A 23434-nucleotide genomic window follows, 5' to 3' on the forward strand; every position below is an offset into this window, starting at 1 on the left:
GGCTTTTACCTGTACTCTCAATTCTTTTACTTTTGCATCCTAATTTATCTCCTCAAAATCAAGCTCATGTTATCAGGGGACCCCTTTTGCACTTAGCACAGAAGACTTAAAAAGCCAGTGTCCTACAAAGGGAGGCTGATGCAGCTCTCTCAGTCTAATGCTGTCAGTGCCCTGATGACACATCTGTAGAAGAAAGAACACCTTTGATCTGTTCCTCAGAAGCTTGGTTTCTCTGAGACTTTGGGTTTGTACTGTTTTGTGTGCCTCTGTTTTACTCCCTTTCTTATACGACAGACTACCATATACTCTCTCCCTTTTATTTGCTTTGAGAAAACTCAGAGTGACCTTTCTATACACAAGCTTTAAAGGCTAATAGTGGCACCCACAGGGGCAATGTGCCCAGTTATAGTTTCAAACTCCATCTTGTTTGTGTATTATAAGACTTAAAATACCTTCAGCAGGCAAGATCCCAAACAATTTCATCCTGCTGCACAATTCACCTTCATCTCTATAGTCAGATATAACTGGCTAGCTTGTGCAGACAATGGAATCCTTCCTCATTTGGTCAAGCTTGGGGGACAGGGAAGAAATTTTATGCCTGTCTCATGAATATAGTGTCTCTCTCACTGTCCAAGCCATCCACCTCAGGCTTTGAGGTTCAAATCCAGGTCTGGAGAAGAAAAAGGTTCATATCCAACCTTGTTGTCTTTCCTTCTGTAGTACATTCGTGTCAGCACAGTTATCAGAAAAGTCTCCAGTATGAGGAGGTGGCAATTCATCACTGCAGTGTGGGGTAAAATATAATGTAGGTTATGCTAAATTAAATAGGCGTTATCCCACCAGCAGTCCTGGCATGTGAGATGAACAACATTTTCTCCAGTTTATTCTCAAACCAGGATCTAAGGATGGTAAGTTGTCATGAATAACATTGCAGGTTAATGGTAGAGCCAGAACCAGAACTTGGCTCTCTATCTTTTACAGTCTGACACTAGCATTAACCCTCTGAAATTTCTTTTGTGTGTTTTATCAGCATGACCTTTTGCTTCCTAACCACACCCATTCCTCTCCCAAGAGGTAAGGATTGAATCCATGGCTTCCTGGGTTGGCCTTCAAGGCTGGCCTCAAGCTGTGGGATTGCAGCTCTCCTTTGTGTGATCAGAGAAGTCATAGTCTCCTTAGTCTCTGTTGGGATTCTTGGAGATCCCTTTCTGGGTATTCTGAGCAGCAGTCAGCCTGACCCTCCCCCTCTTGCTTATTCTGGAATGAGATAGCAGTTCCTATGTGCTCACCTTGAGACCGGATTTTTGAGGAAAAGGGAGGTGAACAAGCAATCTGCCCACCATTGGCCAAGATTGAGAAGATGGATGGCTGCAGGGCAGTCAGGATGAGGAGTACCTACAGAAGGGAAAGGAGAAGGGAGTGCTGAGGCCGGCTGGCCCACTGCTGTGCTTGTCCTGCTCCTGCCACTGTGCACTTGGCCAACCTTTAGATCTGTGTAGTTACAGAAGATTGAGACTCACACTTGATTAAAATTTCGTGGAGTTTTAATCTTTAAGAAAATTAGAATCTCGTCTTCTGTCTAATGTGTTATGAGAATTTGTGACAAGAAACAGCTGATTGGAAGTTCAAGTCTATTTCCCTATCTCAGCCATGGCTACTAATGAGGACTTAATAGATGAAAAGGGTGGATGATTAGAGAAGAGTCATTCCATCTACCTCAAGTACCTGAGTTCCCTACTGATAGAATGATGGGCAATTAACCATTAAAGCGCCCTTTAAAAATTCTGCCTTGCCAGGGGCTGGGGGAGGAAGGAAAAGGGAATTAGTGTTCAATGGGTACAGAGTTTCTGTGTGGAAGATGAAAAGTTCTCGGGATGGGTTCTGGTAATGGTTGCACAACAATGTGAATGTACTTAATGCCACTGAACTGTATGCTTACAAATGGTTAAAACTGTAAGTTTTATGTATATTCTACCACAATAAAAAATGAGAAAAAGTCTCTGTCCAGAGGCCCCAGGAGAATGATTTGTTTTAATGCTTGTCCTCCCTGAGGCAAGACAGACTGGCTTGTCTGAGCTTCCCCACTATAATAACAGGCAGGCTCAGCAATCTCAGGCTTTTACCTTGTGGCCTGACCCTAAGTGCTCTGAGGCCCAGATCCTTTATGCCCGTTTGATCTCGGATTCTATTCCAGGCTCTTCTCTCTCTCTTCCCCTAGCTCCTTCAATTCTACCTACTACGTGCCTGGAAATTCACATTTCAGAGGCATCTGCTTAGATCAAATGAGAATTTATGTGAAATCACTCTGTTGACTATAGAGCAGTTCTTATGCCTGGAGGGTAAGAGAAGGGCCCAGCAAGGAGACAAAGAATGGAGAGAGAAGGAAAACAAGATTGGGCTACAAGTCATTACATTTAGTGGGAAAGTTAACTTTGGACCAAGAGAATGGAAAATGTAACAAGTGAACAAATATTCCTTTGAGAGAACTTTCAGAAGGGGTGTGAAGATGAAGAGGCAAGGTGATGAGAAGTGATGTGGATTGGGGAGTTAGACAGATCTGTGTTTTAAGTTCTAGCCCCACCCTTATGTCCCTTTGAGCAAGTCCCATAGCATCTCTGGGTCTCAGTTTTCTCATTTATAAAACAAAAATAATAATGAGTTCTAAGATTATTGTGAAAATTAAAATGTAATGTATGAAAAGTGCCTAGTACATGGTATAGGTAGTTCATAGGTGTAGCTGAGATAATGCTGATGCTGCTGGTGGTGATGGATTATAGGGTTTTAGGAAGTAACCATAGAAAAGAAAAAAGCAAAGGCAGAAGAATTTTGGATTTGATAATACATATGTTATGGGTTGAATTGCGTCCCTCCCGCAAACAGATATGTTGAAGTCCTAACCCCCAGTACCTCAGAATGTGACCTTATTTTGAAACAGCATAAGTTCTGGTTAATTATTATATAAGTAATTAGTTAAGATGAGGTCATAGTGGAGTAGGGTGGGTCCTTATTCTAATATGACTGGTGTCCTTGTAAGAAGATGAAAAGGGACACAAAATACAGACAGATGAGGGGAATGCCATGTGACGATGGAGGCAGAAATCAGAGTGATACAGCTCCAAGTCAAGGAATGCTGATTGCTGGCACACCACTAGAGGCTGGGAAGAGGATGGAAGGATTCTTCCCTCCAGGTTTCAGAGGGAGCGTGGCCCAGCTGACACCTTGATTTTGTACTTTAGCCTCCAGAACTGTGAGACAATAAGTTTCCATTGTTTTAAGCCACACAGTTGATGGTATTTTGTTATGACAGCCCTGGCAAATGATCACAGCACAGAAAAGCAAAAACTGGGAAGGGGCGGGATCATTTTCCAAATCTCACAGGAAACCTGAGGCTTAAGTAGATTCCCAGACACACTTTTAGCCTTTATTAGTCTCACCTCCTAACCTCAATTACTTATAGCTCTATTATGAACCATCTTTTCTCTCCCAGGGTATAGTTACCTGGAACAGAGCAAATTTGGCTCCTATGTTCTGCTCGCCCAGGTGCAGCTTGGCTTGACGGAAAAGGATGCCCAGGGTCCAGAGAGCCAACAGGGTGGACACACCAAGGAAAGTATTGATCCATAGAGCTGTGCTCTCTTCAGAAATCTGGTGGCAGACCAGAAAGGAGTCAGTGAGGGAGGCAAGCCCTTTTCTTCTATTTCTTCCCCCATAGTGGGACAGGTAATAAAAAAGCTCTAAAGCCGTGGCCTATCTCAGTCTCCTCTCTCCCCACCAGAGTCTTGCCTTTTTTTTTACCTGTCCTCAGGACCACCCTGTCCCTGGGGTCGTGCATAAGGAGATGCTGGCTCTAGCTATTCCTTCTAGAACTCAGAGGTAATAAATGCCTCTTGGACTTAGCTGCCCTTTACGCCTGGCTTACATCTGCTGGGTCATAGATGCCATCAGGGATGAGAAACAGGCCCACCAAGTTCAGTGTTATTTTGAAGAAGGCATACTGGAATGGGCCCAACATCAGCAGCTGAAGCTTCTTCCTGAGGGGAGAATAAGGTTAGGAACATGCGCCCATAAACTACCCACCCCAGATCTCTCAGCTCTCTCCTGGGTTGAAGCTTGGTTGCCATCATAGACATGAAAATGGTTAAATGGATGGGGACATAGGAAAAAGACAGAATGCTGAGAGCATTGGAAATGTTCCCTTTTGCCTCTCACTCAACTCCTGGACTAGAATGCTGCTTTTCATGTAAGAACTATCAGTGTTGACCCAACCTCATTAACCAAAATGGGCCGAGGCCGCAAGTAAATAGCCTAAAGTCCAGTTTGCTCTGTGTGGCTAAAATTTGTAGGAGGCAGTGGGCTTAAGTGATGAGAACTTTGGAGTACTTCCTCTGCTCCCCGAACCCAAGGTGGGTACCCAATGTGTCCTGGCTGGGGATGTCCACTCTTTCATCAGTGGGTTTGTTCCATACAAGCTTTATTCCAAGAGGCTTGAAGCAGGGCTGAGAGAGCCAACAGATGCTCTTGGGAGAGTATAGAAAGAGTAACCTATTTTTCGAGGACAACTCCCTCCCAACTTACCTGGTCAGCATGAGTTTGGGGCAGCAGGGGCAGCAGCAGCAGCAAGGGCCTGTGTGGGTCATCATTGGGGTGTCCTTCAGTGTCCTCACTACTGCCTCCTTCCCACCAAAGCCTTCCACCATGACTAGTATCAGCAGGTAAAAACACACTGAGTAAAACCTGGAGTGAGGGGTGGTTCCATACAGTAGTGGTTAGCATGTCTGCTTTACACGCAGAAGGTCCTGGGTTCGTGCGCCAGTGGAGCCACGGTCCATATACCAGGTGCGCCAGGCCCTGGGTGTGCTCCGCGAGCGCGTGGGAGGAGACACCCTGCTTTCAGAGATCCAGTTCTTAAGGGGAGATGGCAACATCCGGAGGTCAGGGGTGGAAGCGGGGAGGGGAGGTGGGGGGGCAGGAATTAAAAAAAAAAACTTGGAGTGCGGGGAGAGGTGGGCCTAAGAGTACACAGAGGGGAGAAGGCAGCAAGCTGAGGGGACACCCTTCACTGCCAAAAAAAGATGGACTGCAAAGGGAGCAGGGAGAGGTGCTATGTGCTGAGGAGATCATGGTAGGAACTAGGAATTCTGAATGTGTGACCCAAGAAGAGTGAGAGAGAGGATGGGGAGCAGGTGCCTGGGAAGAAGGCAGTTTCAGTGTGTGGGAACAAAATGGTGGCTGAGGATGAACAGATCTAGAAGTTCAGGAGACGCAGATTGGCACAAGTTGGAAAGGGCTTGATTCGTGATCAATTACTATGCAGGGATTTATGGAAGGGATAGGGGATAAAAGAAGATACAGACTCTGGAGTCGTGATTGGGGAACAGAAAAGGACCCTAGAGGGATACCTGGCCCAGAGCTGGGGGCGGATAGGACACTCACGAGGTTATGGCCATTTCCACGAACACGAGGGAACGAGGGATCCAGAGACCAAAGCAGCAGAACACAGACACCACCTGCTTCCACAGGAGCAAGAAGCTGGTTAAGGCAAGGAGGGAGACTTTGTTTTGTGCTCTCTCAAAACTTTTGTGACAAGGGTTCAAAGAAGCAAAACCTAAACGTTTGAGGCACCATTATTTAAAAGTAGCCAGGTAGAAAAATCACCGCTTAAATAAAGTAATTAAAAATTTTTATTCTAATTCAGCTGACAATTCCTTCTATGTCTAGGGTTAGAGACAGCAAGTCACTTTGAGTCAGGGGCTCTTTTGAAGACTATCTCATCCTCTATCCCTGGGGTAGGAGTAGGTAAGTTAATCCTTAGGAGTAAATGGATCAAAATCCAACACTTCTTTTTCAACATCCCATGTTATTTGAGCATCTCTGATAACTTGAGATGGCCCAAGCAGATGTTATTTGACAGAAAAGGACCTCAAGGACTCTACTCTTCATCCCAAATGGACACTCAGAGCTCACCGTAAAGAAATAGAAGTCCAATCTTACAGTCTATGAGCAAGCCAAAGGCCTATACAGTGGCTTTGATCATTTAAAAGCTTACAGTATAAGGGTAGAGTATGACCCCATAGGAAAAATTCCCTTCTACACTCTGAGGATCCATGGCTTGCTTATACAGAAAGGAGGCTTGCTATCAACAGCAATACTATGGTGGGGGAGTGGTGAATGGACCACTGCTGGGCTGAGCAGTTTCTTCAGCTCTCTCTGTGGCTCTAAGAATTTAAACACTCCATCCTGCTGCCTGTTGGACTTCCAAGCATGGGTCCTGAATGCAAATGGAGGTCAGGCTACAAACTCCCACCGTAAGAGGCAGGCAACACTTTGCTGACTGAATTGCTGAGTTTAGAGGAATTCTCAAAATGGTCCCTAGCTCCTCTCAGTCCCTCCCAAAGGGCAGCTACAGGGCCCCCTCACCGTGGGTGCAGAGCTGCTCCAGAGCAGAGTCTTCCTCTTGATGGGGCAACTGGTGTTCTTGTACAGGTAGACAGCATCTTCCAGGAAGATGGCGATTGAGCCCAAGACAAGCAAGGTCATTATGACCATGAGGGCAATTTCCACAGGGCTCAATGCTAGAGTGGAGAGGACAGATTCCAGTGAGTTGAAGACCAGGACTGAGAGGCACAGATGTAGCTTCCTCACTTGAATTTAAATCACTTTACCACATGTAGAATTATCTGGCCTATACTCCCATCCATGCAGAAGAATAGCTTTTTCTTAGACCTAGAATTTCCAACATGTGGCTAAGAAATAGTCATTCTTTTGCATGGATGGAGGACTAGACAAGACAATTCTAGATATGGTGAGGCTTACATGACCCAGGGTATAGACACCAAGCAGGTTTTTATATAATTAGCAAAAATTTTGAATTAGGAGTTCAGTAGGGCCTATTCACTTTTCTACCTCTAGTGCCAGGTGTCATGCTAGCAAACACGGACCAATTAACATTATAATTGAAGCAGAATGCAATTAGAGGTATACTTTAGAGCTGTTTAAATTGGATTTCAAAAATTATGTTATGAAACTGGGACATTATAAAAAAATTTTAACAAAAGGGAAATGGATACAAGACTCCAAGGACATTCAACCTATGTTGGCCTCACAACTTTATCTTACATTAAATGTGGCCGAGTAGCTCTCTTTAGTGTTCATTATAATCATTTGAGTTATTAAAAAGTATCTGTCAAGGTCCTACCCTCAGAGATGCTACCTTAGTAGGTCTGGGATGGGCCCAGTAATCTGCATTGTCAACAAGGTCACCTGATGATAGTCAAGGAATAACAAATATTTTGACAAACACCAGTGACACTTCTCTGGCCTCACCATTGCTAACAGGAAAAAATTCATATACTCACAATATGTGTTTCCGAACATGTGATTCATCAATTCAACAATTAGTTTTAAAGGGTTCTGCGACTAAGTCCAGACCCTCATTTATCTAAGGAGATGCTAGCTCTCCTAGTTGGCAGATTCTCTCCTTACCACCTCCTAACTGGCTGGATGAGAGGAAAAAAGCAGGGGAGGAAGACATTATTGTATTGTATTGGGAGTAAAGAATGAAGAAGGTATTGGCTAGTCTGTCCTATATTTTAGTGACTGAGGGCCACTTGGAGAGGTATTACTACTGAAATCAAACCAGGGAGGAAGGAGACCACATCACAGTAAAGACTTGATTTGTCATCTGGGCCAGTCATACCTAGTGGCATTAGATCAAAGGTGAATCTGTCAAAAAATATCACTGCTTTTAAGGGCAAACATTATTCTCTCTGCTTTACCCAAGGGAGGCTCTTTATCTTTGACCACAGTTAGGTCGAGTGACCAATTCAGAGGACCTGCCATGGGGATGATGGCCCATGGATTCCAGTTCTCTAGCAGGACTTCTGAAGTCAGTGATTAACTTTTTCTTTCTATCACAGACCATAAAATATAGGACTGTGCTGTTTTTCTTTCCACCTACTCAATCCTTTCTCCACCCACCTTCATTTAGTTAGGATACAACCCTCTGGATGTCTAAATACTGGCTTAGCATCGCTTTTGCTGTTTAGCAATGTTGCCTCTTTCTTAATTACCTCTCCAGATATTGCTCTAGTAGGCCCTGCAAGTTTTGAATATTAAAAAAGTATTGCAGTTTTTTATTTAAAAAAGACTTTACCATTTTCTTCTTGAAACATTTAAAATATAAACACCAGAGGATTTTTTTACACAATTTTTACCCTTTTACAATAAAAAGGTGCATTTAAAACAATTATGAAGATACTCATAAACCTGCCATATTGCAAAAGTAATTCCAGATTAAAGAAATAAGTCTTTAAAAATCAAACAGGGAAAATTGAGAGAGACAAAAGAGAGAGAGGGAATTATATGTTCATCAAAGCTTTGGAGACAAGAGACCCTTCTAAGCTTAGGAGCAATCCAAGAAATCAAAAAGAGATGGATGATCAAATTTGATATAAAGAGTTTAAACTTTTGAATGTTTAAAGGGAGGGGGGAGCAAACAGACTAGGGGAAAGCATTTTTGATAAATGTGTCTTCAAGTTTAAGATCTTTATTACATAAAGAAAATTGATAACAAAAACAAGAGGCTCTTGCAAAAAATGAGAAAATGATATTAACACAGTTTAGGACATGTGGGAAAATATTCAACCTTGACTAGCAGAGAAGAGCAAAATAACAGTGATATATTATTTTTATTCTGTTAAGAGATAATGTTTATTGTCCCAAGTGAAAGAACAGAGCAAAGCTCCAGAAAAAGAACTAAGCAAAATAGAGACAAGCAATCTACCAGATGTCAAGTTCAAAACACTGGTTTATAAGGATGCTCAATGTTCTCAGAGAGAGCTACAACAAAAAGATAGCAAACATAAAAATGGAGATAGTAGACATAAAAAAGAACGTCATAAATGAAGACCACAATGACTGAAAGAATTCAAGAGATAGAATTAACAGTAGATTAGATGAAGCAGAGGTTCAAATCAGCGATTTAGAAGATAAGGTAGCAGAAAACACTCGATCAGAACAGGAACAAGAAAAAAGAGTCAAAAAAATGAGGATAGTTTAAGGGGCCTCTGGGATAACATCAATCATGCCAACATTCACATCATTGGGGTACCGGAAGGAGAAGAAAGAGCAAGGAATTGAAAATCTACTTGAAGAAATAATGACAGAAAATTTCCCTAACCTGGTGAAGGAAATAGACATACAAGCCCAGGAAGCACAGAGAATCTCAAATAAGATGAGTTCAAAATGAGCCCAAAGAGGCCCAAGACACATCATAATTAAAATGCCAACAGTTAAAGACAGAGAAACTGCTTTAAAGCAGCAAGAGAAAAGCACTTAGTTAACTACAAGGGAGCTCCCAGAAGACTGTCAGCTAATTTCTCAACAGAAACTGTGCAGGCCAGAAGGGATTGGCATGAAATATTCAAAGTGATGAAAAGCAAGGACATACAACTAAGGTTACTCTACCCAGCAAAGCTATCATTTAGAATCGAAAGACAGATCAAGAGCTTCCCAGACAAAAAGCTAAGGGAGTTCATCACCACCAAACCAGTATTACAAGAAATATTAAAGGGACTTCTTAAAGAAAAAAAAGATCAAAAATGTGAATAATAAAATGGCAAAAACATATCTACCAACAATTACTTTTAATGTAAAAAGACTAAATGTTCCAATTTAAAGACATAGGTGGCTGAATGGATAATAAAACAACACCATTACACAGGTTGCCTACAAGTGACTCACTTCAGATTGAAAGACACGCATAGACTGATAGTCTATGGGGATGGAAAATGTTATTTCATGAAAATGGAAACAAAAAGAGCTGGGGTAGTAATACTTATACCAGACAATATAGACTCTAAAACAAAGGCTATAAAAAGAAACAAAGAAGGATCCAGTAATCCTACTTCTGGGTATTTATCCAAAGGAACCCAAAACACTACTTCGAAGGGATGTGTGCATCCATATGTTTATTGTGGAATTATTTACAATAGCCAGGATACAGAGGGTATCTATCTGGGTGTCCATTGATAGATGAATGGATAAAGAAGAGGTGGTACATATACACAATGGAATATTACTCAGCCATAAAAAAGAAAGAAATTTTTCCATCTGCAACAACATGGATGGACCTAGAGGATATTGTGTGAGAAAGACAAATACTGTTTGATTTCACTTATACATGGAATCTAAAGAACAAATAAATGAACAAACAAAACAGAAACAAATTCATAAATACAGAGAACTTTATGATGGTTGCCAGATCGGCAGGGGGGTCAGGGGTCTGGGTGAAAAAGGTGAAGGGATTAAGAAAGTGCAAATTGGTAGTTATGAAATAGTCATGGGGTTGTAAATTACAGCATAGGGAATATAGTCAATAATATTGTAATAACTATGTAATGTACCAGGTAGGTACTAGACTTACTGGGGGATCACTTTGCAAGTTATATAAACGTCTAATTACTATGCTGTACACCTAACACTAATATAATATTGAATGTCAACTATAATTGAAAAAAATAATTTTTTAAAGAAATTATTCAATAAAAATAGAGACAAAAGATAAAGTCCAGCTAGGCAGATACCAAAATTAATTCAGTGGATTTCTGAAAACGAATCTCCATTGTTAGGAGAGGGAGTCACTGCTGCAGGCCTCTCCTTTCCTGAGCATCACCTTCTTCTTGACTTCAGCTCATTGAAAGCTGAGAGTGGAAACTGCCCTTTTGCACACAAGCCATCAAGGCCAAAGCCTTTCCCAGTCTTCACTGTCCTTGACTACTCTCTCCTTCTTGAAACTCTTTCCCCACTTGACTCACAGAACCACAATCCTCTGGGTCCGCTTCCTGGCTTCTGACCTTAGGTCTCCTCTACTGCTTCCTCATCCTCTCCTACACCTTGTGTTTTCCAAACTCAGTCACTGCAGCTCAGCTCTTCTCTATTTATTGAGGTTTAGCATTTTCCAACTATTCCTTAAGGCTCCCAACAAGCATGTGAGCTGCTCCCACCTCCAGGACTTTATACTTGGCTTCTGCTGGTTCAGCTTTTCTCCCTGAGCTCCTAGTGGCTGGCTCCTTTTCATCACTGAGCAATCCACTCAAATGCCACTCCTCAGCCAGCCTCCTATATGTGCCCTGTGCGATCTGCCCCTCCCCCTACCCAATGAGGTTATTTGCATATTTATTTAATTGCTTATTGTTTGTCCCCTCACCTTAGTGTAAACTCCACCCATGCAGAGACTTTGTCAGGCTTGTTCTCTGTTCTATCTCCTAGAGCTTGAAACAGCAACTGTGACTATTCATTGAATGAAATAACCCCGCGAGAATTCCTATGGTCATCTCCGTTTTTTAGGCTTTTTCAAGAAACAAAACTTAAAGTGCTATGTACCTTGCCCAGGGTCACACAGCCTGGGAGTGAAGGAGCGAGGGTTTAAACGTTGGGGTTCCTGATGCTAAACTCAGACTCTTAACCATTATACACGCTGACTATAGGAGTGTGTTCACATAGATATAGGAGGGAATGTGGAATGATATAAACAACCAAATGCAACCCTAAAAGGTTGTTTAAGTTTATGAAGGAGGGAGTGCAGCATATTCTGACTGTCCAATACAGAAATGCTTTAGCATTTGTTTGTTCTTATAACTGCCGGCTTTGATATTGTCTTCTTTCTCAGACTTGCAGCATCTACAGGCTCTTGTATCCACTTCCACGGTGCAAAAGCTAAGAAAGAGAGAAGCTCCTTAGCACCCGTGGCCTGACATCACTGCTCTCCATCAGACTCATTTAACTTTTTAGAAGATTGTCCCTTAACTTATTTTTCTGTACCTTAATTGATATTATGGGACAAAAGTGTTCTATGGCCAAAGGATTTCTGAAAATGCCTTAAAGTTAATAAACAGGTTTCTTTCCTGGCAGAGCATACTAAAGCGTTTAATCTGATTTATATTGTAAATTTTCAAAAAAAAAAAAAGAGGTTATGGAATACACCTTTTACAAAACTGCAGACTGTTTTCATGAAGCACTCTTTGGGATTAGTATTCTAAGGACACACTTTGGGAAATGCTTCTCTAACTGACCATTCTGAATACAATTATATACCTTTAGCGACTAGCAAATTTCCCACTGTCTCTGAATTAGTGAAGATTACCTTTTTAACTAATGGAAACAATATAAGAACACTAAAATTTTGAAGAAAGAGTAGCACCCATAATCCTAGCTCATTCCTAACCAAAAATTATTTTATTTTTGCATATTTATTTCCATGGAGCTTAAGAGCTTAGGCTCTGGAGACAGAGACACCTGAGTTCAAAGTAAAATTCCACTTACTGCTTGACCTTGAAACAAGTTATTTATCCTCTCGTCAGACCTCTTAGCACAGCACCTGGTATGTAATATTTTTGCTCAATAAAAAGTAATTTTAAAAAATCATCCTGGTTGAAATGCATACATATTATATTACTGCAGTCATTCTGTAAAATTTTGTATTCTGATACCTGTTGTTTCAGACATTTTTGATATTATGGGTAAGACTATAGTGCTATGTTACTGTACAGGACCTTATCTCTTCACTGCCAGAAGCTAAAGAACTCAGAGGAAAAGAAAATGAACACGCTCTTCCCGAAAATCAGGTTTATTAAGATAGAAATTTAAAGAATAACTCACTTTCCTGAACACTTTTGTCCTGTTCATCTTATCTCCTGCATCTAGCCCTCCCATTCATTCAACAATATTTACTTAGTACCAGCTACATGATACCAGGAATAATACATCAGAGAGCGAGACAGGAATGATCCCGCTCTTGTGAGAGTCCCAGTCTCTACTACTGACTTTTTTTCCTTCTCTGGTCTCTTTTGCTGTTCTCTCAACTTGGACCACCTCCTCCACTTGTAGCTCTGTGTGTGTGTGTGTGTGTGTGTGTGTGTGTGTGTGTGTGTGTGTGTGTTTTTAAATCCCCCCCCCCCCCCCCGTTTTTTTTATTGTGGTAAAATTCATTGCTCTTTTTGAGGTCTACTGGAATATAGTGATGAACCCCTTCATTAGGAAGCGAAAGCACTGCCCCCTTTCCAGCCACAGAGTTAACATCGATAGCATGCTTCCCCATAGCAATGCTTTACCTTTACCCTAAGTTCTTATACAAGGGTTTTTTCAGTCCCACATTTGTTCATCCAACTTCTCAGGTCTACCAACTAGCAAATATATTACCTTCTCACCCATGATTACATCACTAGAGATCAGTTTATAAAGGTACCAGTGAGGATTAAAGGAGAGGGGAATACAGTGGGAAGCCCTGAGAGTCACAGACTGGAGACACTGAGTGTTGGAGAAAAGGATACCCTACCCTATCAGGGTTAGGGGCAAACAAGGGAGACATGCATTTTCCGAAATTATTCTGTAACTGTAATCGGCAAAACTGGAGTTGTGTATTTTGCAAAGAGAGGTGCTGCTGGTCTAGTCTGGTTTGGAGCCTGGGAGATCCAATCTCAGTAGTATTACACATGCTACACCAGCATCTGGCAAAAGGAAAGATTTATTGTGCATTGCCAATGTATTTTAAAGCATTTCAACTTTCTCTTAGGAAAGAAATGACAGACACAGAAATAGGGAAGAAAACAACTGTCAGCATCACCCCCGTCCACAAAGGAACAAAAAAGAGATGGCTGTGTTTTTATCAATAGCAATAGATGACAACAGAAGGCAAATACAGTATCTATTATAGTAAAATATTTAATAATTAAAGTAAAACTAGAAATTAAAAATATCCAAGTAGTCTTAGAGTGGCAATTATTTTAGAAATAATTGTTTTATATTTTGGTGTCTTTATCAGTTTGATTTTTATCAGTCTGATTTTTCACAAGGAAGGGCAAAAATGGAGAATTTTGTCTTTAATGAAAGGCATTTTGACTAGTATATCTAAAACAATTGTTTCACAATAATTTTTCTACGAGTTGATATAACCGAAATGCAGTATTTTTCCCATTCCTCTAAAAAGCGATTTATTTAAAGAAAGTGAGATTGGCAAACTGAAGTTTTCTTGGGGGTGGGATGGGTAAAGAGCGGGGAGGAGAAAGAAAAGGAGGAGAGAACAGGGAGGGTTAAGAAAACCAAACCAGAGCTGAAACAACAGCAAAACATCTGCTAGGATGAGTCTAGCAAAAAAAAAGGCAAAGTCAGAGGGAAATTTTAGTACTAGTTCTACCAATTTGCTGTATCAATTTGCAAAACCATTAAGATAGGCTTTGTCTTTCTAAATCTGAAAAATGGAAATACTACCTATCAACCGAAAAAGAACATTTCGTAAGCCATAAAAAAATTACATTAAAACAAATATCTGAGAACGTAGAGTAGTTTCTTTTCTCTCCTCTTTAAAGGGTTACCTGAATTTGGGTGCTTTGGATAGAAAAAGGAATAATGATGTGGTTACGTAGGACTTATTTGAGGTCTGTTACAAAACAGTCAATAAATTATTTTATTCAACAACTATTTAGTGAGCGCTCATAGGTTTTTCTTCTAGGTGGTGGAGTGTAGCAAACAAAAAACAAAAAACAAAAAGCTCTCTGCCTTCATGAATTTTACATTCTAGCTGGGAGAGTCAGATGATGGACAAATAAAACAAGTATTGTTTCTGACACTGGAGGAAAAAGCGAACGTATGTCAAAATACAATGACAGAGCAAGCCCCACATACACACTTGGTTCCTGGTTTCAGCATGCTCAAAAAAAGAAAAAAGAAAGAAAAAACATATCTGTTTAGCATTTAGAAAGAATTTATAAAAAACTTAACATGTTACTTTCACATGTTCTAATTAAAAATAATTTCTGATGGGTGAAAAAGGGATTAAGATGTACAAATTAACAAATATAAAAATAATCATGGAGATGTAAAGTGCAGCACAGGAATGTAGTCAATAATACTGTAACAACTCTGTATGGTATCAGACGGGTACTAGACTTTTCCTAGTCTAGTACAAGGGTGATCGCTTCTTAAGTTATATAAATGTCTAGTCACTATGTTGTACACGTGAAACTAATATGATATTGTGTGTCAACTATAATTCAAAATAAAAATAATTTCTAACTTAAAAAATTTTTTCTTTTCTGTTCTTTAATCTAACAGCCTGTCAAAATGATTTTATAATAATTTTTTAAATTATACATTTCAAAAATGAGAATAGAGCAAATATTACTCTACCCACAACCCATTTTAAAATGTTGCGATATTGCCAATTTTTCTTCAAAAGTTATTTTTAGAAAAATTAAACATTACAGATGTATTTGAAGACCCCTGTATGTACCTCCTGAATCCTTTTCCCTTCCTTACCTCACTTCTCAGGGCTAACTACTATTCATATATATCTCTTCCATTGATGTCTTAATGTTTCACAAAATATGTACATACTCAACATACTATATTGCTTTGCATTTTTTTAAAAATCTATGTAAATGGCATCATCCTGCAAAACGTTTTTCCCACCGAACTTGTTTTCATGATTGTTATTATTTTCATTATGACCAACAAATGCTACAATAAGCATTCTTGGATGTGTCTCCTTGGCACATACAGGAGAGTTCCTCTATTCATATTCCCAGAATTAGAATTGCTTGAGTGTAGGAGATGAGAATCTTCAGTGTTACAGATATCTAATTAATCTCCGAAGTAGTTATACCAATTTATACTCCCACCAGCAGTCTGTAAGGGTTCACGGTTCACCTCAAATTCACCACCACTTGAGATTAGCAGGCTTTTTATTTTTGCCTATAAGAGAGTAACAAAATGATATTTTATTATTTAATTTGTGGTTCCTTAAATCCTAACAAAATAGATAATCTTTTTGTATATTTATTGCCTGTTTGAGTTTCCTCTTCTGTAAATTGTTCATATATTTTATCCAATTCTTATTTGGTAATTTTTCTTATACTGACTACTCATCCTGTGTTGGTTATAGGCTTGAAAATATCTTCTCCTAGTCTATAGTTTGGCTTTTAATGTTGTTTATAGTGTTTTAAGTTGTGCAGAAGTTTGTTTCCTTTATGTGGTCAGTCTCCATGATCATTTCTTATGTTTAAGAAATTGTTCTCTTCTCTCATAAAGATATCTTTTCTATATTTTGTTTTGTAACAATATTTTCATTTTATATTTAGGTATTTAATCTACCTGGATTAAAGCTCTGTTGGAACTATTTTCATGTTTATTTATTTGCCATAGGGACAGGCAATTGTCCAGCATTACTTCTTGAAGAACCCACCATGCCCCACTGATGTGTACAGCATCCTTTCACAGTACAAGTCCCCAGGTGGGCATGGGTCTATTTCTGGGCCCTCTGTTCTCTTCCTTTTTTCCACCTGTCAAGCCCCTTGTAGTTATTGCCTCATTGCTTTAATTACTCCAGTCTTATTATAAGCCTTAATCTCTGGTAGGGCAGGTACCCTTCTTATACTTTTTCAAAACTGTCTTGGCTTTTCATGGTCCTTTACAGTTCCATATAAATGTTTGAATCAGTCCGTTATATATATTAAAAAAAAAAAAAAAGTCCTTTACAGATGACAATTACAATCATATCACAAATTGCATTTCAAAAACGAATTAGTGAAAGGTTCGGTAGTTCTTCCAGAATAGCTCTTCCTTAGGTGGCATTTATTTTAGGGAACAACAGAGTTTACAAATGAAGGAGAAAAGCCATGTCTTGGCACCCTCCAATGGGCACCTCTCCCCAATTAGCCTGTTTACGTCAGTTAGCCTGTTTATATCTGGATCGATTGCCCAGATCCCCAGAGTCATCATTAGAGTCTCTTTTTCCTTCACTTATCTCGTCTAGATATTTACCTGATCGGATGTTCTTTGGATTGTCCATGTTTTCCACCCTTCCCTTCCTTTCCTTGACAGTGCTCTGTTTCAGACTCTCGTCCCTCATGCTGGGCTGGGTCAATAACCTCTAGTTCATACCTCTGCTTCTCAAAGTTCTTCCTTGATTACTGATTAATGGTCTGGAAGTACTATCCTGCCCCTCCCAGTCTCAGAGCCCCAGCCAGCGCTCTTTCAGTCTACAGGATAAAGTGCAACTCCTCTGCCAGACGCTCATCCGGCCCCACCTTACAGGCCTAGCCTCTCAACTGACTCCTCCTTCCCCACCAGCAATCTTGAATCCTGCCAAACCTAGCTCCTCAGTGTCTGGGAAACCTGCCTGCTCATTCTATCTCCATCCCCACCCCAGCAGTGCCCACAGCCTGCTCACCACGCTTTAACTGCTACCCACTCCCAACAGTTCCGCCTGGGAATAAAGCAGCTCGCCGGAATACCAGGCCCAGAATGGTCTCTCCCTACTTTGAACATCATTGGTGCTTCTATTTGCACATTTTGTAGCAAAGCAATGTGAGATCTATTTTCACTGTAAGACAGGGATTCTCAATCTCAGCGCTACCGCTACTGACACTTTGGCCCTGATAATACCTCTTCATGGGGGGCTTTCCTTTGTTTCCAGGATAGCATCCCTCGCCCCTACCCACTAGATGCCAAGTAGCATCCTCTAGTTGTGGCAACAGAAACTGTCTCCAGACATTGCCAAAAGTCCCCTAGGGAACAAAATTGCCTCTGGCTTACAACCACTGGTGTAAGGAGAGACTTGTATCACCAGCCGTAGTCTATGAACAAGAGGTTTTGGGAGCTAGATGTAGCACCTGCCTAATGGCACGAACCACAGAGCAGCTACGGGGTTTCCCTGGACACTCTGGCAGTCGACATTAACTCTGATACAGAGCAACCGACACAAGGCTGAACACTGTCCAAGGACATGCCCATGTGTGCCTCCTAATGCACACCGATCATATCCTGTTGTTCGGAAAGAGCTTTTTCCTTGAGGTTACATCGGGAAGGAGGCTGGGAAAAACATTAATCTTAATTCCTTCCTCTTTTTTACCCATCAAAAATTATTTTTAATTAGAACACTTGAATGTAACATGTTATCTTTATAAGAAATTCTTTCTAAACACTAAACAGATACGTTTTCTTTCTTTTTTTTCTGAGTATTTTTTGAGCATTATTTATCAATGTCTAAGAAGTAGTTAATCATGTAGTAAGAAAATGAAATAAAATGTGAATGAGCTACATTTGCTTTGAAGATGCTGGGTTCAATTGACTGTCATGTTTTAGGCACGTTCAAGGAATAAACTGAGTCCTCAGCCTTTCACTTTCAAAATCAATTCAATGATAGGAATCTAGTTGCCCAGCACTGTCAGAATACTTTTACAGGTTCGCCTAAGTTTTAAGAACATTATTCATAATAACCACCCCCTCGAATGGTAGGAAAAGAGGTCTTTTCCTAAGAAGGCTATTGTGCAGGCCTCAAGGGGATTCTGTGGGGCTTGGGTCATGGTGGGACCATCTGGAGTCCCTGAATGTTCCTGGGGTCTGAAAAATGCTCCAGGCCAGGATCTCAATTTGAATGAGCTTGGAGGCTAGGATTTGTGGGAGACCCAACATGCAAGCCTATCTCCAGGGCTCGGTTGTCATGACCCTCTTTGGCTTATTGGATCCTCAAGGAGTTAATCTTCTCCAAAGCTTTAATCGTGATTTAATCGTGATAGACACCTGGCCAGCCATCCTCTCGGGCTCTCCAAGCTGGCCAGCTCATGGCCTCCTCTTCTGGTCTTCTCAGCTGTCCTGACTTACCACTGCAATATTCATTTCCTCCTTTTGGCTCCCTCTGGGGAAGGTCCCTGACTCACCTCTCAGAAGTTGGGCTGCAGTGAGAGGGTGTGAGAAGCAGGCAGAGGGGATGCTGTAATTGGTTTTCAGTACCTCCAGAAGGTCTGCCGTGTACCTGGAGAGACACCAGCCTGTGTTCAGAATATGGGGACTTGTGGAGGGGAGAAGGTACCAGTTACTTGATACTCCCTCAAACACTCCTAGGTTCAGGGAGCTTCTCCATTTCCCCTAGAGACCCTGATCCTTGGAGGGAATGGAGGATTGGGCCAGGTTAGTGTGTAAGGCAGCTTGCCACCTGGGCCATGGGCAGGTCTGACTGCAGTGCCCAAAGAGCCCACAGTTCATTCTCTTTACTTCCCGTGGGCAGCAACCCAGGGGCTGGCTAAAGAGAAAGACAGGGTCCTAGAGAAAGAGTGGGCCTTTAGCGCTAAGGATGGGTACTCTACATGCTCCCTACAGCTCCCAACTCTGAGGTATTTCTTTTCCCATTTGGGGAGAGAAAGCCAAGACTCTGAGGGGTCACGCACTGGCCCATACCACATATCCCTGAGGACCTCGGGGACAGCTGGACCATTTTCAGTCCTGTCTTATTCCGTGTGCCGAGACCCAAAAGGCCCTGGGAAGAAGGTAGGGACAGGCCAGAGCGATAGAGGCCACCTGCTGCTTAGCAACTGGCTCCTGGCTCAGGGCCTGCTGCCTTCACTCACCTGGGGTCAAGCTTTATCGGAATCCTGTCTGGCTCCATGTCTTCTCTCCCTCTCCAGTTCTCCCAGCAGATATGGAGGGACAAGGAAGGGCGGACAGGTGAGTGCCCTCAGGAAGGCAGCTCCAGGCCCTGCTGCCTGCTGCCCTTTCCCAGCGGACTCAGGTAGAAGGTAGGTGGAGTGGCTGAGTCTTCCCCTCTGGCTCTCTCTCTTCTCAGGCTTCTCAGTGTCCACAAATTCCTCTCAGTTCATCTCAGAGGAATTTGAAATTTGATCTTCTTAGCTGGCTAAGTTCCTAGGTTTCTGACTCCTCCCAGTCCTTAGGTGTGGTCACTCCTACCTCCCTCCCACAAATGCCTTTGGCCATACCTTCTCTCCATCCCCCACCTCTGTCCTTTATCCCCCACCTAAGGAGCCTTCTAGGGCTTTGGTAAGGACAAAGTTCTTGATCCTCCCTTCAATACCCCCTGGGCAACAATTCCCTCTACCCCAGAACCTGGCTGGAACTCAGGCTCTTGTGTCCTGGAGATGGGGGAATCCTGGTTGATGTCCTGACTGTGTTGGTGCTGGGGGTTTGGCATGTGGAAGAGAGGACTAGATGGAAAAACCAGATTTGGCCCCTGTGAGTTTCCCAAAGCTCAGCCCGCTGTATCTTGATGATGGACTTATCTAGCCAAACAGCATTCAAAGATGCAGCAGGCGGGAGAGAGACTATATATTTTAAGAGGCAGAGTTGCTGAGTGAGATTTCTGAGCATATTGACAGATTTTTGAAAACCGTACCAAATTATATGCTTATGAACTATTTTATTGATTAATGATCTCTCTTCTCTCTCCAAATAGATTTAAATCTATCTGAGGCCAAGCACAGTACCCCTAGGTTCCTGGCACAGGGGCTGACACATACTAAGTACTTCTTAGAATTGGTCGTATGACTGGTAAATTAATAAAATCACAATAGCAGCTAATGTCTATTGAGCATTTATGGCTCACCAGGTGCTGTAGGAAATGCAGTATGTTCCTTATCTTGTTTAAAACCTTACGACTGCTCTTAAAAGGTAAGTACTATCTTTATTACCATTTTACAGATAAGAAAACTGAATCTCAGAGAGGTTATGGCACCAGGTTGGGTAGAAAGCCGTGGAGGTATGGAGAGAGGCAGAAGGAACCTAGGTTACAGCTCTGCTGAGGTTCAGGTGAAGATTTTTGATAGTAAGAGAAGGGACAATGTGAGGATCAAAAGAGCCAATTCTGGGAGGGCAGAGAAGGCTCCCTGACCTGGGCTGGTGAGTAGATACAGTTCGTTGCTGATGTGGTACCAGAAGGACTCCCTACTCCTGTTCCAAAACACCTCAAAATATCTCCCTCTTAGGGAGAGGACAATGTAGTGATCTAGGAGTCTCATGGGCCCAAATTACCTCCTAAGGTGGAGGTTAGGGCACAACAAGGAAGACAGGGCACTGACCCCCCCAAGGGTCAGTTGCCTCATAAGCCCTGACAAAGATGTTGGCTGACTCAGCTTCCTCAAACCATTTCCATAGGAATGTTCCCTGGGTCATTCACCTATAGCCCTGTGAGAGGCCTTGAGCTAATTAATTGCCCAAAGCCCTGAACTTCTGACTTTCCTAGAGATAACAGGTGCTGAGATGTTCTCCTGAAACTTCTTCAGAATGGAACTGTGGGGTGGAGGTGGGGGCATGGAGCAATGAGAGGGAGGTTGAAGAGCAGGAGGGAGTAGGGAAGGGAAGGCAACTGGGATGACACTTAGTCTTCCACAGCCTGGCAGTAAGGGCTGGGAGGTCCAGGGGAGACTGGATAATTCTCAAGATGGATGACAATGGAGGAGGAATGCGGTGTTGGTGAGAGAGAGGACTTTAGCTCTGATGAGGGGCTTCTGCTCCACCCAAAGCCCCTCAGTGGCTGTCTTCTATACAGTGTAACCCATGGATTTGTCCAGGGTGATGCCCTTAACTCAAGGCCGGCCCATCTACAGCTAAGGTGTGGCAAGAGAAGACCAGTTGGACCAGCCAATCAGTCTTCTCTTGCTAACTTTGGACTGCAAGCTGTCAGACACTGGTTTTCAGGACCAAGAAGAATGAATCATTCTTCATTTCGGGGGCTTAATTTTCCCTACAAAATTGTATGGTAACATGATAGAACACTTAAAAGTTCAGTCTGGGCTCTCTTGGTATAAGGGTCATTTTTTGAAAAATCAAAATATTTTGTAAAAAACACATGAATTTCATCGATTTTCCTCAGAGCTCTGTAATCATTTGATATTTAAAGGCTGTTCTCCCTCTTTTAAAAAATTTGTTATTAAGATAAAATTCACATAACATAAAACTCACCATTTTAGTCATTTTAAAGTGACTAAACAATTCATTTGTTTTTAGTATACTCATAATGTAGTGCAATTATCACTATTAATCTAATTGCAGAATATTTCCATCATCCCCAAAAGAAACCTCATACTACCCAATCCCTCCTTCCCACCATCTCCTGGCAACCATTAATCTACTTTCTTTCTATGGATTTACCTATTCTGGATATTTCATCTAAATAGAATCATACTATATGTGGTCATTAGCGTCTGACCTCTTTCGTTTAATATGTTTTCAAGGTTTATCCATGTTGTAGCATATATCGGTACTTCATTCCTTCTTATCACTAAGTAATGTTCTTTCATACCATATTTTATCCATTCATTAGTTAATGAATGTTTGGGTTATTTCCATTTTTTGGCTATTATGAATAGTGTTGCTACTTTGCTGAACTCATTTATTAGCTCTAATTGTGTATCTGTGTGTATAATCTTTAAGGTTTTTTTATATGAAAAATTATGTCCTCTGTAACTAGAGATAGTTTTACTTCTTTCTTTCCAGTGTATAAGCTTCATTTTTTTTTTCTAAAAAATTTAAAACATTTTTAAAATTATAGTTGACATTCAATATTATATTAGTTTCAAGTGTACAGCATAGACATATATGTATCTAACAAGGTGATCCTTCCAATACATCTAGTACCCACCTGACACCATACATAATTATTACAATATTATTGACTTATATTTACTATGCTGTATTTTATATCCTTTTGACTATTTTGTAACTGCCAATTTGTACTTCTTAATCCCTTCCCTTTTTCATTCAGCCCCTCAACACCCCTTTTGTTCCTTTTTCTTGTCTAATTGCTCTGGCTAGAACTTCCAGTACAATGTTAAACAGAAGTGGTGAAAGCAAGCACACTAATCGTGTTCTTGATCTCATGGGGGAAAGCATTCAGTCTGTCCTCATTAAGTATGAGGTTAGCTGTGGCCTTTTCATAAAAGCCTTTTATCAGTTTGAGAAAGTTCCCTTCTATTCCTAGTCTGTGGAGTGTTTTAATCATGTAAGAGTGTTAGATTTTGCCAAATGCTTTTTCTGCATCGAGATAATCGTCTTGTATTTTTTTCTTCACTTTATTAATGTGATGTAGTACATGGATTGAGTTTTGTATGTTGAACCACTCTTACATTCCTGGGATCAATCTCATTTGGTCATGGGGTATAACCCTTTTAATATGCTACTGGATTCAGTCCATTAGTATTTTGTCAAGGATTTTTGCATCTATATTCATAAAGGATATTGCTCTGTAGTTTTTTTTCTTGTGATGCCTTTGTCTGGCATCAGACAGTATCAGAGTAAAATTGATCTCATAGAATAAATTAGGGAGTATTTTTTTTTTTTCTATTTCTTGGAAGAGTTTGAGAAGGACTGGTGTTTTTTCCTTAATGTTTGGTAGAATTTACCAGTGATACCACTAGCCATTCTTTTTTGTCAACCTTTTTTATTTTCCCTTCTTCAATCTTTAGATGTTTTAGAGTTTGGGGGTGATTTAAATGGTATTCTAATATCACTTCTATCAAATTCATAAAAATTCTGCTTTTTGGGGGGCAAAATTTGAAATTGAACTTTGCAATAAGTTGCCATTTTACCTGTATTTGGTATTGTTTTACACTGCAGTTGAGATAGGAAAGGAAGATGCTAGTTTAAAATAAAA

The 23434-nt window shown here is 41.1% G+C and overlaps 2 protein-coding genes across 2 annotated transcripts in view; one reads left to right on the forward strand and one right to left on the reverse strand.

The window, feature by feature from the left end:
* Positions 1 to 644: 644 nt before the first annotated feature.
* Positions 645 to 20252, reverse strand: SLC51A (solute carrier family 51 alpha subunit). Its single transcript, XM_011385933.2, has 9 exons — positions 19401 to 20252; positions 18714 to 18808; positions 6418 to 6572; positions 5434 to 5507; positions 4576 to 4734; positions 3920 to 4031; positions 3499 to 3645; positions 1290 to 1395; positions 645 to 781 (listed from the first exon to the last, which is right to left on the reverse strand). The coding sequence occupies exons 1-9, from the start codon at positions 19436 to 19438 to the stop codon at positions 645 to 647; spliced, it is 1023 nt and encodes a 340-aa protein (XP_011384235.1). The 5' UTR covers positions 19439 to 20252.
* ZDHHC19 (zinc finger DHHC-type containing 19) overlaps positions 19454 to 23434 on the forward strand; it is a 43080-nt gene continuing 39099 nt past the window's right edge. Inside the window, exon 1 of the mRNA XM_011385934.2 lies at positions 19454 to 19497. The gene's annotated coding sequence lies outside the window, so the exon portion shown is untranslated. The remainder of the gene's footprint in view (positions 19498 to 23434) is intronic.

This window comes from Pteropus vampyrus, unplaced genomic scaffold (genome assembly GCF_000151845.1).
Source record: "Pteropus vampyrus isolate Shadow unplaced genomic scaffold, Pvam_2.0 Scaffold826, whole genome shotgun sequence".
In the NCBI taxonomy this organism is placed as follows: domain Eukaryota; kingdom Metazoa; phylum Chordata; class Mammalia; order Chiroptera; family Pteropodidae; genus Pteropus; species Pteropus vampyrus.